The following is a 14,941-nucleotide window of genomic DNA, read 5'->3' as shown; positions in this document are numbered from 1 at the left end:
GGTACTCTACAGAAACATTAAGACAATTTGGGGGGCACAGCCACGCCCCTACAGGTTATTTTCTAATAATTGTTTAGAATATTTGGGGGGGGGGCAGGTGCCCCAGTGCCCAACCCCCTGCTACGGCCCTAGTGCCCAACCCCGTGCTACGGCCCTAGTGCCAAACCCCCTGCTACGGCCCTAGTGCCCAACCCCCTGCTACGGCCCCAGTGCCCAACCCCCTGCTACGGCCCTAGTGCCCAACCCCCTGCTACGGCCCTAGTGCCCAACCCCCTGCTACGGCCCTAGTGCCCAACCCCCTGCTACGGCCCCAGTGCCCAACCCCCTGCTACGGCCCTAGTGCCAAACCCCCTGCTACGGCCCTAGTGCCCAACCCCCTGCTACGGCCCTAGTGCCCAACCCCCTGCTACGGCCCTAGTGCCCAACCCCCTGCTACGGCCCTAGTGCCAAACCCCCTGCTACGGCCCTAGTGCCCCACCCCCACCCCCTGCTACTGCCCTAGTGCCCCACCCCTTGCTACGGCCCTAGTGCCCAACCCCCTGCTACGGCCCCAGTGCCCAACCCCCTGCTACGGCCCTAGTGCCAAACCCCCTGCTACGGCCCTAGTGCCCAACCCCCTGCTACGGCCCTAGTGCCCAACCCCCTGCTACGGCCCTAGTGCCCAACCCCCTGCTACGGCCCTAGTGCCCAACCCCCTGCTACGGCCCTAGTGCCCAACCCCCTGCTACGGCTCTAGTGCCCAACCCCCTGCTACGGCCCTAGTGCCCAACCCCCTGCTACGGCCCTAGTGCCCAACCCCCTGCTACGGCCCTAGTGCCCCACCCCTTGCTACGGCCCTAGTGCCCCACCCCCTGCTACGGCCCTAGTTCCCCACCCCCTGCTACGGCCCTAGTGCCCAACCCCCTGCTACGGCCCTAGTGCCCCACCCCTTGCTACGGCCCTAGTGCCCAACCCCCTGCTACAGCCCCAGTGCCCCACCCCCTGCTACTGCCTTAGTGCCCAACCCCCTGCTACAGCCCTGCCAAGGGACAAGTGGGCAATGTATGTGCTGTTTTTATATCTACCTATAAAGACCTATGTGTATTTGACACTTATTTGACATAAAACTGGTCAGTTATAATTTTGTTTCCCTTATTACGTGCAGAAGCATTCATTATTTTCAAAACGCACGCTCGACTTGGTCCTAGGACTTGTCATGGGAAAGTGCATCCCGCGATTATAATGAAATCTTGAAACATAGTCACTGGTAATGGATATTTACACCAAGTGGTAATTTTTTTTATTTTAAAAGTGTCTCCTGGAGAAAATGGTATGTATGCTTCCTCTGGAGATAATCTCCACTCGGACACGCACCAGTTATTAAATTGATTCGATTCAAGTTCGGTTCGACGTATGCCTTAAGCCCCCCCCCCCCTTAAGAGACAGCAGAATCAAAAGAATCTGTTAAAAAATCCATAAGGAATAGGAGTTGGTATAATTTTACCAAGATACCCGATTACCCCGTTTATGGAGAGTACCCCTTGTTCCCCCCCGTTTTTTTTTTTTTTTTGTCTTACGTCTAAACGGCAGAGAATTGCCCCAGGGTATTTGCGGGGTTCTAACTACTCGTATACTGTGCAGCTAGCTATTAGATCTAAAAATTCCACAATGTGACGCATATTTGATAAACAGAGGTACAATAAAGTATCCAAAAAGCAGCATCTAATATACCTAGAGATTTAAGTATATCAAGGCCGCCTTCCTTAGTAAGTTAGAATACACTCTTTTTTGTAAGAACGTCTAATTTTCTGTAGATGCTGGGTCGTTCTTATTTTTGGGACATTTTAAGGCTTAATATGTTCTTAACGATGTTCTTAAATTTTAGTGTATATAACAACATGATATCCATGAATTACTAGGAAGAGAATTACACTAATGATCGATAACAATAATAAGGTTGTTACTATGGGCACAATTTGATTCTGCATTTTAGAACGCATTAGGACTTACAAAGATTTTTTTTTCTGCTATCTGAGCCTCTGCATGTTCTTGGCATGTTCTTAAAATTTGGTGAGATCTAAGGCTGGACGTTCTTATGAAAAATGTTCTTATATAAAAAATAGTGTATAAGCTTGCTAATAGCCTGAGTTAACAGTCCCCGCTCAAAATCTAAACGAAACTTGCTCATGTTTCTTTTAGCTTTTATGAGCGGGGGTCTGTGTTAAAGTCCATATAACCTTTCAGAGTTGATAGACTTTGTCAATTCTTTATACATCTAATATCTCTAATATTGAGGTATTTTGGTCAACCTTCGGCAAAAGGCCGTGAACTTAAAGGCCTGGGTCCAGTCATTTGTGACTTGGATCAAGATGTCAACCAAATTACTCAAATTACACGAGAAAACATATGCGCGCACTAAACCGGTTCCAATCTTTATTTAGTTATTGCTGAAGAACGTTGTGTGGTTACAACCTTCACCGTCATCTTTATATCTCAACCTGGTAATCAAATGATTATTTAACTTCAGCAAAAAATCTGCAAAATTGAGCAGATTTTTTAGTCTTTGAATTGTTTTTGGATTGTGCGCGCGCGCTGCATTCGCAATCAAGAATGGCGACATTCTCACGAGCGCGCGCCGTTTTTAAAACCTACAACAAAACGATATTTTCTTTTCTCGCATACAATTCTCGACTTTAAATTATTTCTTCGCTTCATTGTGTGTAGCATTGCAATAGAAAACAATTCGCCAATATTTTGTGGTATTGCCGTCTCAAGGATTTAAGGAAAATACGTTGTTTCAGATTTTCCGCCAAAACTTGGAATTATTCACTCGATTCAATCTCCTTTCGCGCGGCCAGGATAATTTTAAATGATCTGTAGAAAATTCAAATTTCAATCAAATTAAATTTCCTTTTTAGAATTTGAAAGTTTATCATGCTTTGTTTTGGTTAGATTGATATAAGTGAAAGGTTTTAGGGACTTTAACTCAGGCTAGTTTGCTAACGATAGAGTGCTAAAATGGTAATACAGGAAGTCTTCAAAGGCAATCTCCAGACTAGGAACAGAATGAGATCGACAAACAATGCATGTCGACCGCAAGAGAGGAAGGAAGATGATAGGTTTGTTGTTTTGTTTGCCTTGTCCGCGGGTCACATAGGCTCTATTTCCAGCCGTAGCTAGGCCTCTTCAAGAACTGTGATCTCAACAAAACGAGCTAGAATCGACCCGGTTTCATTTTAAAGTGCTTTTGACAAAAACACGTTATATAACAAAGCATTGGCGGACAAACTAGAAAACTTTTAAAGGGGTGAGAATAAATAAAAAAATAAAATAAATAAATACAAAAATGTATCAGACATCTAAATGGGGGCAATAGCAACCTAATCTACCCCCATAAGGTCGTTCTTTGCTAAGACGTCATTGTTGTCTTTTTGTATAATAGATTTCGAACCCGTCCTCTATGCTTGTAGCGGGGTTTAGGTTATAAATTTATTTCACTCTCTATGATAGCTAACGTGACCATTAAGACTATGGCCGGTTGCTAAATAACCTCTAATCAAAAGTAGCCACCCTTTCGCAATAGGCGATACCACGCACGCCCACAAAACCTCTTCTCGGAGTAAAAATCTAATCCCCTAAAATGAAAACAAAATCGCAGGAATTGAGAGAGTTACATAAGAGATATCAAGGCAGGAATCAAGATATGGTCACCATAGAATGCGTAAAGTCAAGCTTGCACCAGTTGCAAAGTGTCTTGTGGTTTAGTGTTGTCAGCTAATTGGCTGTCTTAAGGCTAGCTTTCAATCGAGCTATCTGCACATTCGTCTCAAATCACGTCAAAATCACTGAAAAACTAAAAATGGCTGGAAACGACATAAGCATTTGCTCTTTGTGTAAGAGCTAAGGGGGGAATTGGCGATGGTTAGTGCTTCACACAGAAACGCAACGTGAATAATATGTCGGTGAATGTATTTATGCCAAATGTGCCTCAAATTTAAGTAAGTATAACAAAGCCAGTTTGATGACTTATTTATTAATGATTCTTTTATTGCTGCTTATATTTCTTTAGGTTTTGTTTTATTCGTATAACTCTTTTTCTGTTAAAACGTTCTTTTGAGGTTGAAGGTGTTGTAGTGTTATTGTGGTAACGCCAACGCAGGATTTAGAAGTGGCTTTTAGAAAACCATACATAGAAATGATATTGAATGGTTCACACAAGACTTGAAATCAAGTACGAAGCGCGCCCTCGAAGACTGCTCACGATATCATTTTTCTTTTGTGTAATTACTATGATCGTTAAATGCAACCAAAACAAGGATTTTGTTTATCACCACGACATTGAACCCCATTTTGCCATCCTGTAACAAAAAAATGTATAATAATCATTATACAAAAATACGCCTATTTTTCGCCTAATTTTCAAGACATATCTTAATATAATAACAATACATATAACAATACATATTACTTATTTTATGCGATGAATAAGCCAATTTTCTTTCTTGAGATATTTTTTGTTTTCTTTCAAATTCTAGGCAATCTCTATTTATCGTTTATTGAAACTTGGCGAATTCAACTGCCAATATAAAATGGGGAAAGATAACAGTATTTTCTTCATCGCTGCTATTTCACAACATACTCTGGAAGTTTATTTGCTTATAGATTTCCTGTCTACATTGTGTGACTGCAGCGAGTTTTGACCAGGTGGTCTCCACATGCTAGCGCGCGCAATCTATTTTATTCCTTAATTAATTAACTAACTAACTAACTAACTAACTAACTAACTAACTAACTAACTAACTAACTAACTAACTAACTAACTAACTAACTAACTAACTAACTAACTAACTAACTAACTAACTAACTAACTAACTAACTAACTAACTAACTAACTAACTAACTAACTAACTAACTAACTAACTAACTAACTAACTAACTAACTAACTAACTAACTAACTAACTAACTAACTAACTAACTAACTAACTAACTTACTTACTTACTTACTTATTTATTTATTTATTTATTTATTTATTTATTTGTTAATCTATTTATTTATTCATTTGTTAATCTATTTTTACTAATTTATTCGTTTGTTTATTTATTTGCTAATTTTTACACACATGAAGCTGATATCACTAGGCGACCTGCTTACAAAACAACAGGAAAGGGTAAAGCATTGTCTATAAAAATCATTAGGCGACTCGCACTTAGAATTCACGTGACTTTTTGTGTGACAAAATAACAAGCAAGAGTTTGTATGTCAGAAAAGTCTTATTTCATTCGGGTTAGTTTTTAGTCGCTCTCTGGCGTGACGGTCGCAGCATTTCCAGTATACAGGTATATCGCAGAATGAATTTATGATAAGTAATCCTATAATAGTGTTTGGTATTTCTAACAGAAAATATTTTAGCGTTACTACTTCCAAATGCGTTACTTACCGCTTTTTGTTATCTTTGTCTTGTGTCACGTCTGTTGTAGTCACGCATGTGCTTTGTAACCTCGAAACGCTACATCCAATCAGCTGACGTCTGTGTTGTCACTTGACCCGTGACAAACAATAGCACAACGGATTCGTAAAAGCGCGCCAAACAATGAAGTATTTTTAACTGGACGCTCACCGTTATAGTCCTATTTTTGAAGCCTAAATTCCAGCGATTATGGGTTGTTCTTGATTTAATGGATATGTAAGCAAAGGTAGAGTTATCCGGAACCAGGTCTAAATTCCTCGAAGCCTTTTGGTTCCCCTAAAAGAGCTCGGTAAGTTTTTAGATAACCCTTGTTTGTGTCTCGCTCGATCACACATGCTTTGTCTTTATATGAAGGTCGCTTGAATTTGTTTAGTTGTCTTTTAAACAGCTGATTTGGCTTCTTCAAACTACCGACTGGAATAATCGTAGTTTGTTATCAGGATCTTTGAACGCTGGCCCAGGGTATACGGGTAAATTCCGAGGGTTAGATGGATAATAAACAAATAAATGCGGTCGTTAGATCATTCAGCTAACATTATCTTTATACTTCATCATTATCTTTATAATTCTTGTGGTCACAGGATGACCATCCTCGGAAACCCAGGCGTATTTTCCTCTAACGTTTCCGAGGATTACGAGGCATATCGGAACCCATTATAAATAAACTTCTAAAGAAAACTGATTTTTGTCTATTTAAGCCGCATTGTCACCAGTTTACTTCCGGAGGTCCGAAGGAAACCTCAACGTTTAAAAGACATAAGAATCTATTCGAATCCGAAATATTTAACAGGCCATCCGCTCTAAATTATCAATCACATCCCCAAAGAAACTTCCAATAGACACACTGCTTTCAATATTTTGAAATATTTTTCGCGTTTTCCGTTAAAAATCAATCGACCGGAAGTATGGGTTCATTTAAGTATATTCGTGTGATATATTCACACTATCCGCTTTTTAATTTGGTTTAGTAGCAAGAAAAGTTCTAATACAATTATAACCTGCGTATAATAATCTCGTGAGGGTAGGAAAATTTGCAATAAACGGTTTCCATATAGTCGCTCGCGTCGCCACCGTCGTTGAAAAAGGTGCACACAAAAAAATTGTTTGGAGCTATGTTAGCGATTTACCCGTTTCCATATAATCGCCGCTCTATTATTTATTTATTTGTTTTAGTCTAGACTGAGAATGACAAGCGTTCCCTTCATGACAGTCGTATGACAACTAACCGGTCATGACAGTTTACCATTGGCACTTCTATCTAAAGTACAAAATAATATATTTTAGGGCAGATCAATAAGTATTTATCACACATAACTGCTGATCGAAATAAGGGGAAATGAATTTTGAGCATCACTATACGATTGGGAATATACCGGAGTCAATATTCCTTCGCATGGAAGTAATTATCAAATGGGATAATATAAAATGTTAAAGTTTTAATACGCAGCATAATCGAACTCGAACACGAGTTTGACGACTGACGACAAACAGTATATAAATCGCTCTAAAGATCTTACAATAATTAGTGTTATTCAGCCCTGTCACTAAAGTTGGCACGACGGACCGGCGTCCCCAAAGGTTCTTTTACGTCCCCCAGTAGAAGGCAACGCGGGCGACGACGGCGGAAACCATGGAATTTGATTCAGAATTCAATAGAAGCACATGAAAATGCGTTCTGTCTGATAATTTTTAGACTTGTAAGCATAGGGGAGGGCGTTCATTAGATGGAAGGCGTTTTTTTAGATAGGGGGGGTTTGTTGGATTATCTACGGTAACCTAGAATCGATGCAAAACTGAATGCTGTTGTTTTTTGTTTCTTAGAGGCCATAATAGTTGAATGCTGTCTCTTTACGTATTGTTTGTTTTTGTTTCTCAGAGGCCATGAGAGTTGAATGCTGTCTCTTTACGTATTGTTATTTTTTTCTTTCTCAGAGGCCATGAGAGTTCATCAGTAATGTCTTCCAAGCGACGCCGCAGCTTTCTTGATTACGACACCGACCCAACCTCTGGTCAGACCAGTCCCCTGAGTCCCTCTAGCGCCTCGAGAATCTTGCGCCTCCCTGGTGCCGAGGTCAGTGCCACTTTTTGTAGCGGATCCAGTGGGATTAGGTGGCCGGTGCCTCCTCCTTTCGGATGGAAAATTTAATAGGAAATGTATGGGAGCTTAATTTCTCAGATGTACCTCCTGCCATATATTTTATATTTTGGAGCCCCCACTCTCCAAATTAAACTGGATCTCTGTCCCTGACCCTAAACTTGAATTACGCCGCCCTGTTACATTTGATGCGCGCTACCGTGGTCACCATGACAGTTTAAGGAGCACAATCACAATTCAATATTCTTTCCACTGCGGATTCCAACTCTCACCATTATTAAAAAGAAATTGAATCACGAAATTTCCGTTTTCACGTCACTTTAATTTCGCGATATTTAATGAATCAAAGAATTCACGCGAAAATTTCTTGTGATATTGTAAATTATTTATAGACATACTTGCCTCTTGATCCTGAAAATGAGACGAGCGCTTCGCCTTGTGACAGACAGTCACGCTTGGGGGGTACATAATGCGCAGGGTGCGCGCGCACCCCCCTTGGCGGCCAAAAAGTGCGTCATTTCTTATAAGGAATCTTCAAAGGTTTTCCATATGATAGCTAAAAATGCGCACCCCACCCCCTGTTAATTCTGGGAACGCGCCTGGTTTCTAAATATATTTCCCCCAAACTAATGACTTACGGTTTCTAAATATATTTTCAAAAAATGACTTCCCTATAATATATGCTAGCTGAGACATTAAGTAGAGGAAAGCGCTAAGTCCTATCTGTTAGGATCAGTTCTTTATTGGGGTCTAAGTGCATGGAAAAGACAATGCTTGTAGAGCATTATATAGACTGTTGTCCCTCTTGAACATCAATGAATAAGGTAGGTTGATTTCGCCACAGGATTAGAAATAGCGTATATCAATCTCAAGGGAATTGATTTATTCCTTCCTGTATTTATTCTAAAACTTTTTTCCGTCGTAATTAAGCATTTTTTAAGTAGGTGGTTCTTTTGAGATATTACTTTCATTGATAAGATAGGTATGTTAGCAAAGTTGGCGGGAAATGGCGTACCGTTGTGTTTTTAACAAATCAGGATATAAATTTCTCGTAGATCGCACACTATGCTAGTATTTGTATATCTTCTCACGAAAAGAGAAGTCGATTCTCTCTATATATATCGCATTTGCAGAGGGAAATCTTCAATATTTTGTATTATTTATCGGGGCTGTTGCAAAGGCCAAATCGGAAATGTGTTATTACGTTTTTTTATCAAAAGAGTCAACCCTTGTAATGTAACATTGATAAAATAGTATTTCTTATAGTTGCCCTTTTAAAGGAATAATTCACCATCGTTTGCCTTTGTATCTCAAGTATACTTGGTTTGGCGGAGACTTTTGGTCCAATATAATCTAAGTGTGATCAGAAAAGTGAGTAATTATGTATTTGCATTCTGGCTTACTCTAGTTTCAAAAGTTTTCTTTTCTAATTTCAAGTGTAAGTCAAGTTGATCAGGGTCTGTATCAAAATTTCTCTATACTTATGCCCATCCCCTTTTGTTACATGCTAGTAACAGGCGACTTGCTCTAAGAGATCATGTTACTTAGTGCAAAAAAAAAAAACACGGAAATGGCTGCGCTCGTACGCCAGAAAGGAACGAAAAAAATCAAATATTTCAATAAAAATAAGCATAATACAGTGCGTACTATACTCCGTGGTCAGGTACTGTTTTGGATGTGTATTTGATCATTTGTTTTTCTCTCTATACATTAATTAGTCTTGATTATTTTATGTACGTCGGGTTAATTTGTTTGTTATCTTTCTGATAATGAAATCGGATCTTAACCATCTCTGTCAGATATCCAAGGAAAATAGCGTCAAATGTGTAATCTGTGACATGTAGTAGGACATCTATTATGCTACGTAGTACATTATTGTAGGACGTTTTATTTTCCAGAGAAATATGATCGTTTTTCATAAAAAGGCGCCAAATTTTAGGTTCATTTAAAACTTAATCTGTGAAACAATAATTAGAGTATGCTGGATACAGTTCTTTTTCGTTGATATTGGTGTGTTCTTAAATCCTCAGGATGTGTACATCACCCAACCGGGGCAATATGACTCCCCTACCTCCGATAGCAGCGTGCTCATAGAACCGACAAGAGTAGAGCTGACTATCAGGCGAGGTAAGACCTCGTCCCCATTACCCCACACTCACACACTCCCCACCCCTCTCTCTCAGTATGGTCACCGAACCGATAAAAGTAGATCTGACTATCAGGCGAGGTAAGAGCACCTCCCCCTCCCTTACACACTCACACACTCCCCACCCCTCTCTCTTAGTGTATGGCCCTACAACCAACAAGAGTAGAACTCACAATTAGACGAGGTAATACCACGTCCCCCTCCCCCACAAAATAATACCACCCCCACCCCCCTCTCCTAGTTTGGTTCTACAACCGAAAAGAGTGGAACTGATAATCAGGCGAGGTTAGACTTCCCCCTCCCTCCCCCCATACTCATACACGCTCCTCCTCTCCCCCCAAAACACACTTACATACGCTCCTCCCTCCCCCCCAAAACACACTTACATACGCTCCTCCCTCCCCCCAAAACACACTTACATACGCTCCTCCCTCCCCCCCAAAACACACTTACATACGCTCCTCCCTCCCCCCAAAACACACTTACATACGCTCCTCCCTCCCCCCAAAACACACTTACATACGCTCCTCCCTCCCCCCCCCCCCCAAAAAAAAAATCAAACACTCACACACGCATAAAAATTTGATTTGACAATCATGACCAACAGAAAACACATAACTCGAAAATCTTAACAAAGTCTTGTTACAGTTTTATAGTGTCGTATTCTATAACACAAATGGTCGTTTTCACTGTGTCTCACTGATTTCCCTATCTTTCTACTGCCAGATGGCTTAGGTTTCAATATCAAAGGAGGAAAAGACAAGCCCATTAGACCGGGAGATCCTGGGATCTATATCAGCAGACTCCGGCCCGGGGCCGCCGCGGAACGTGATGGCCGTTTGTCGCCTGGGGACAGAATCATCGAGGTACATAATATGAAGTCACACTTCTTCGACAGTTGAGTTTCTTTTGCTCCGACGAAGGGCTTACGCTTGAAACGTCAGCGCAACCACTCTGTTTCACAAAGGCGTTCATCATACCTTTTCAACCTTGTGCTGATTCATACCTTGTCTACACCACGCCTACGCAGACCATCTAGTTTTTCTACAGCGTGACCATTAGACAGTTATTGTCAGGCTCGTAGCTATAGGGCGCGCAAGGGGGATGCTTACCCCCCCCTAGACCGTTCCTTTATTTGCAAATTACGCATCTTTAACGTCGATAAGACAGTTTTAGCAACGATATTTATAGATGTAGGCCTCGCTACAGGAATCTTTAGAGACAATGCACAGCATTTAAGAACAAACAGATCTTACTTCCCCAGAGGGGAGGGGAGGTACTCCCCAGAGGGGTGGCCTTTTGAAAGCCTCAGTTACATAACCTTGGCTTTCACCGCTGTCCCTTTGATTTTTTACGGTCGAATTATTTTCTTTATTGCGACGGAGTCATCCTGAGAAAAAAAAAACTTTAAAATTGCGAAAGTTATTATGAGATGACTGTTTGCAGAATAAGTAACGGTTAGATTACAAGGTATATATTATTTTGAGGTGAGTTTTTTTTAGTCGTATTTTTTTAGTATAACTGATATTGCAAATCCACTCTAGTTTCTGGTCGAATGGTTTGTTTTTGTGTTGGACGTTATGCGCTTGAGTCCTAATTCATTTTCGTCAGAATCGTCTTGATTGGCAACAATCGGGACAAGCTCCAGAGATCGAGGTCGAGATGAAAAAAATCACTCAGTTATAATTTATAATTCCTGAAAAACATCTTGAGAACAATATGTCCTATTAGATAAATTACGATATTTTACTACATTAAATTTTTATTCAACAAAGCATAATAGTGTATTTTACATGGTAACCTTGTTAAAAAGGACGCCGTTGTGACCCATAAAGCGAACCTCATACAGTCTAACCTCGTAAATGAGGTGACCATTTGGGAGTAGTGAAACTGTCCTGTACAGTGATTTAGAATGGACAATGTTAGTGAACTTTATGGCGGGTTTAAATCTAATGAAAATGTATAGAGCCATCTACCCTGAGTTTTCAAGTTTTTTTTTTTGCACCGCCGAAAACCTGAAAGCGCGAGCGTCTTAATAACGAAGTGTCCTTAAAAACGTCATGAAACTCATCATACTTTTCCCCGCGCAGATCAACGGTACAAGTACACGGAATGTGACCCAGACTGAGGCCCTCAACCTCTTTCGTCAGAGCGACAAAAAGATCAACTTACTCGTCCAGAAGGAAGCTGTCACGGTAAGCTTGACATACCACAGGAAAAAGCGATGAACACTGCTTTGTAAGCTACTTATTGCAAATCGGTTATTTTAGCCTCTAGAGCTTATGGGCGAAAGAGATGATGACAAAGGAACTCTTCGTATTGAGCTTAGGAAAGACAAGTATAAAGGTATGTGCTAAACTAAAGCTTTCGCTTTGGAGAATGCGTGACTGGGAAAGACTCTAGCGTGCGTGACAGGGACGTGGCGCGGTCGAGCTGTTACCGTACATTCCGTACAGTAACGTGACCAAGGTGTTACGGCTCAGGTCAGGGGCGGGTCGGATCCAGGATTTCAAAAAGGGGGGGGGGGAGGATAATGGCCGGATAGACGGCTTATAACTGATCCAGTGGTTCTTGGTAGGTCACCACATAGATCTTAATACAATAATTCACGCTGAATTGGATTTGTCGCGTCAGCAAAGTCAAGCAGGTGAAGGAAATTGGACAGTACCTCCCGTCCCTCAGACATTTATTTTCAAACAAAGTGACTCTTTATTCCAAAAGGGGGGGTGGATATCCACCCAATCCACCCCCACCTGTATCCGCCCCTGGGATCTATCTAGCATGGCTCTCGAGATTATACGGCAAAATCACATAAAATGGTGTATCTTCAAGGGGTTAAGGCATAAATGCATGAAACTTGTCAAGTGAGTTTGCCTTGTGAAACGGAAAAGAACCATGTATTTTGTAACCATGGAAACTAAAATCACGTGTGTAAAAGGCGGCCATCTTGGTTTTTAATAAATTGCTCCTGCCTCCAACCAAACTCAACTAAGTCTGCAACTAGAAAATTGGGATAATTTTAGAAAAAAATTTTTTTTTTTTTGGTTTGAAAAAGAAAAAAAACACAAAATTGTGATATTTTATTTAATTTACTAGCGTGACGGTACCTAGGATATACTAGCGTGACGGTACCACGGGTATACTAGCGTAACGGTACCACGGATGTACTAGCGTGACGGTACCACGGATATACTATAGCGTGACAGTACCACGGATATACTATAGCGTGACGGTACCACGGATATACTAGCGTGACGGTACCACGCATATACTAGCGTGTCGGTGCCTTCCCTCGTCATGACATGATGGAGCTGTCATAATAATGAGACTTGAATAAGCTGTGAACGTGTTGTTTGGCGTGACGGCCCTGTGACCGTACAGTAGCATGGTAGTGCTGTGGCATAGCAGTGGCGCAACAAGAAGTTGCGTGAAGGTTGCGTGTGGCTTTCGTGAACGCACCATGACTTGACTCCATCGAGGCCTGTCTTTTCTATTACATGTCTTCGTCTGAAGCGTCACGCTGTGAACAGAAGTGGCGCGACATTTCTGTGACGCGCGACTGCAATGCCCATCGCTTTATTTCAGGTTTAGGGTTTAATATCCGTGGCGGTACCGACAACCCTTATGTCCCCGGGGACCCGAGTATCTACGTCACAAGGATACGTAGTGACGGCGTGGCGGCGTTTGACGGAAGGCTTAGCGTCGGCGATCGGATACTCGAGGTAGAAAACACTCACAATGGCTCGTACTCCAAGCATATCATAGTAAATAGTTTTAGTTAATAGTTCATAATATTAACTAATAAACTTGACAAGGATCTGACCATTTCACTTTTGAGGGCGAATAGGGAGGGGGGGGGGAGGATGTGTGCCCTTCGGGTCTAAAAAAAATCCTTCATGGGATGGTCAAAAGGAAAAAGCCTTCATTACATGACACATAAATATAGGTGGACAAACCTGGACACCTGTTACCCTAGAAATATACTGCTTACCTTAAAAGCCCAGCCCCGCCTTCCTCTCAAAAGTTACATGGTTGACTCCTAAAAGCCCTTACGGGCATTGTCTGATTCTCCAGTTAAGAAATTGTTAAAAGCCTGTTTGTATTACGGTGTACATTGCTTCACCTCGATCCTCGAATGTGTCTGAGTACATTTGAGTATCCCTAAGAAAAGCCTGGTTAGCCTTATTTACAATGGCATCTGTCTAACTCCTCTCGGGTGGTGTTGGATTCACAAGGTTGGAAAAGAGCCCGATTGTATTACGAACTTATCCTGAGTTCCATAGAAAAGCCTGTATCTCTGGTAAGCTTTTCTTTTCAACGGCTCGATCTACAACGACCTTTCGGGCTATAGTTTCATTAATTTATTCCACTAATACCTCCCCCTCCCCTTCAAAATTTCTTCCGTATGACCACTTTCACAAACGGATAAAAACTAGTTTTTTATTCAATCAATTTATCCGACAAATTATGTAATTAAGGATATTGTTAATATTTTTACTCAGATTTATTGGAAAACTGGGTCGAAAGAATCGCCTTTTTTCTGGCATCAGGGCTTGATCTTCGACTAATTGCTTTCCCTCCTTGTCAAGATTAATGGCTACAGCGTACGAGCTACTGGTATCGACCACGCGGTAGAGCTTCTACAGATCGCGAAAAAGAAAGTGTCCCTCATCGTGCTGAAAAACGCTCTTCAAAACGCCGTGGTAAGTAACAACAACGATGAAGATAACCTTAACGACGACATTGATCCCAACGGGTCCTTACAATCACTGAAAGTTATGGAATTTGAAAATGCCTTTGCCACGCTATTTGAAAAACAACCCACCAAATTCATAAAAATTTATTAAAAAATATCACCCAGAAAAACGTTTATGAGATGTTGAGATGTTTTGCGTAGTCTTTTCGTGTGATGAGGAGCTGTGAAGAAGTTTACTAGCAGTTTTCTTTGTATCGTAGTCAGTCGCATCCCCCACCCCCAGTTACTCCCCCGTTATAAGGGAGCTTCTTCAATTGTTCTGTAGCTTATCAGCTGAATGCTAAATGAGCATAAACCTTATGGAAGCCTTTACAAAGACTTTGAATATTATGTCAGGGTTGAGGGGATGTTATGTGTTATTCAATAACATCTCACAATAGACTTCACCTCTAAGGAATGAGATTTATCGAATGTTATTCCACTCAAAGATGACTAATTAGGGAAACTCTGAAAACGTCCTGCAAAAGAGAATTTACTAAGAATTTGTCTACTCGTT

At 41.2% G+C, this 14,941-nt stretch overlaps 1 protein-coding gene across 2 annotated transcripts in view; it reads left to right on the top strand.

Annotated features, from left to right (window-relative positions):
• The first annotated feature begins 3,836 nt into the window (after positions 1 to 3,836).
• LOC5522289 (anoctamin-7) overlaps positions 3,837 to 14,941 on the top strand; it is a 33,454-nt gene continuing 22,349 nt past the window's right edge. The window contains exons 1-8 of one of the 2 annotated variants that reach the window (XM_048724961.1): positions 3,837 to 3,977; positions 7,381 to 7,519; positions 9,574 to 9,670; positions 10,416 to 10,555; positions 11,780 to 11,884; positions 11,960 to 12,035; positions 13,275 to 13,411; positions 14,279 to 14,392. In XM_048724961.1, coding sequence (XP_048580918.1) covers positions 3,946 to 3,977; positions 7,381 to 7,519; positions 9,574 to 9,670; positions 10,416 to 10,555; positions 11,780 to 11,884; positions 11,960 to 12,035; positions 13,275 to 13,411; positions 14,279 to 14,392 — 840 coding nt within the window. In that variant the 5' untranslated portion in view covers positions 3,837 to 3,945. Of the gene's footprint in view, positions 3,978 to 5,548; positions 5,738 to 7,380; positions 7,520 to 9,573; positions 9,671 to 10,415; positions 10,556 to 11,779; positions 11,885 to 11,959; positions 12,036 to 13,274; positions 13,412 to 14,278; positions 14,393 to 14,941 lie in introns of those variants that run through there. The other variant, XM_048724963.1, reaches the window with a different exon arrangement.

Source organism: Nematostella vectensis, chromosome 3 (genome assembly GCF_932526225.1).
Source record: "Nematostella vectensis chromosome 3, jaNemVect1.1, whole genome shotgun sequence".
Taxonomy (NCBI): Eukaryota; Metazoa; Cnidaria; class Anthozoa; order Actiniaria; family Edwardsiidae; genus Nematostella; species Nematostella vectensis.
Note: the sequence above shows the minus strand (reverse complement) of the source record. Positions and strands in the feature narration are given on the sequence as shown.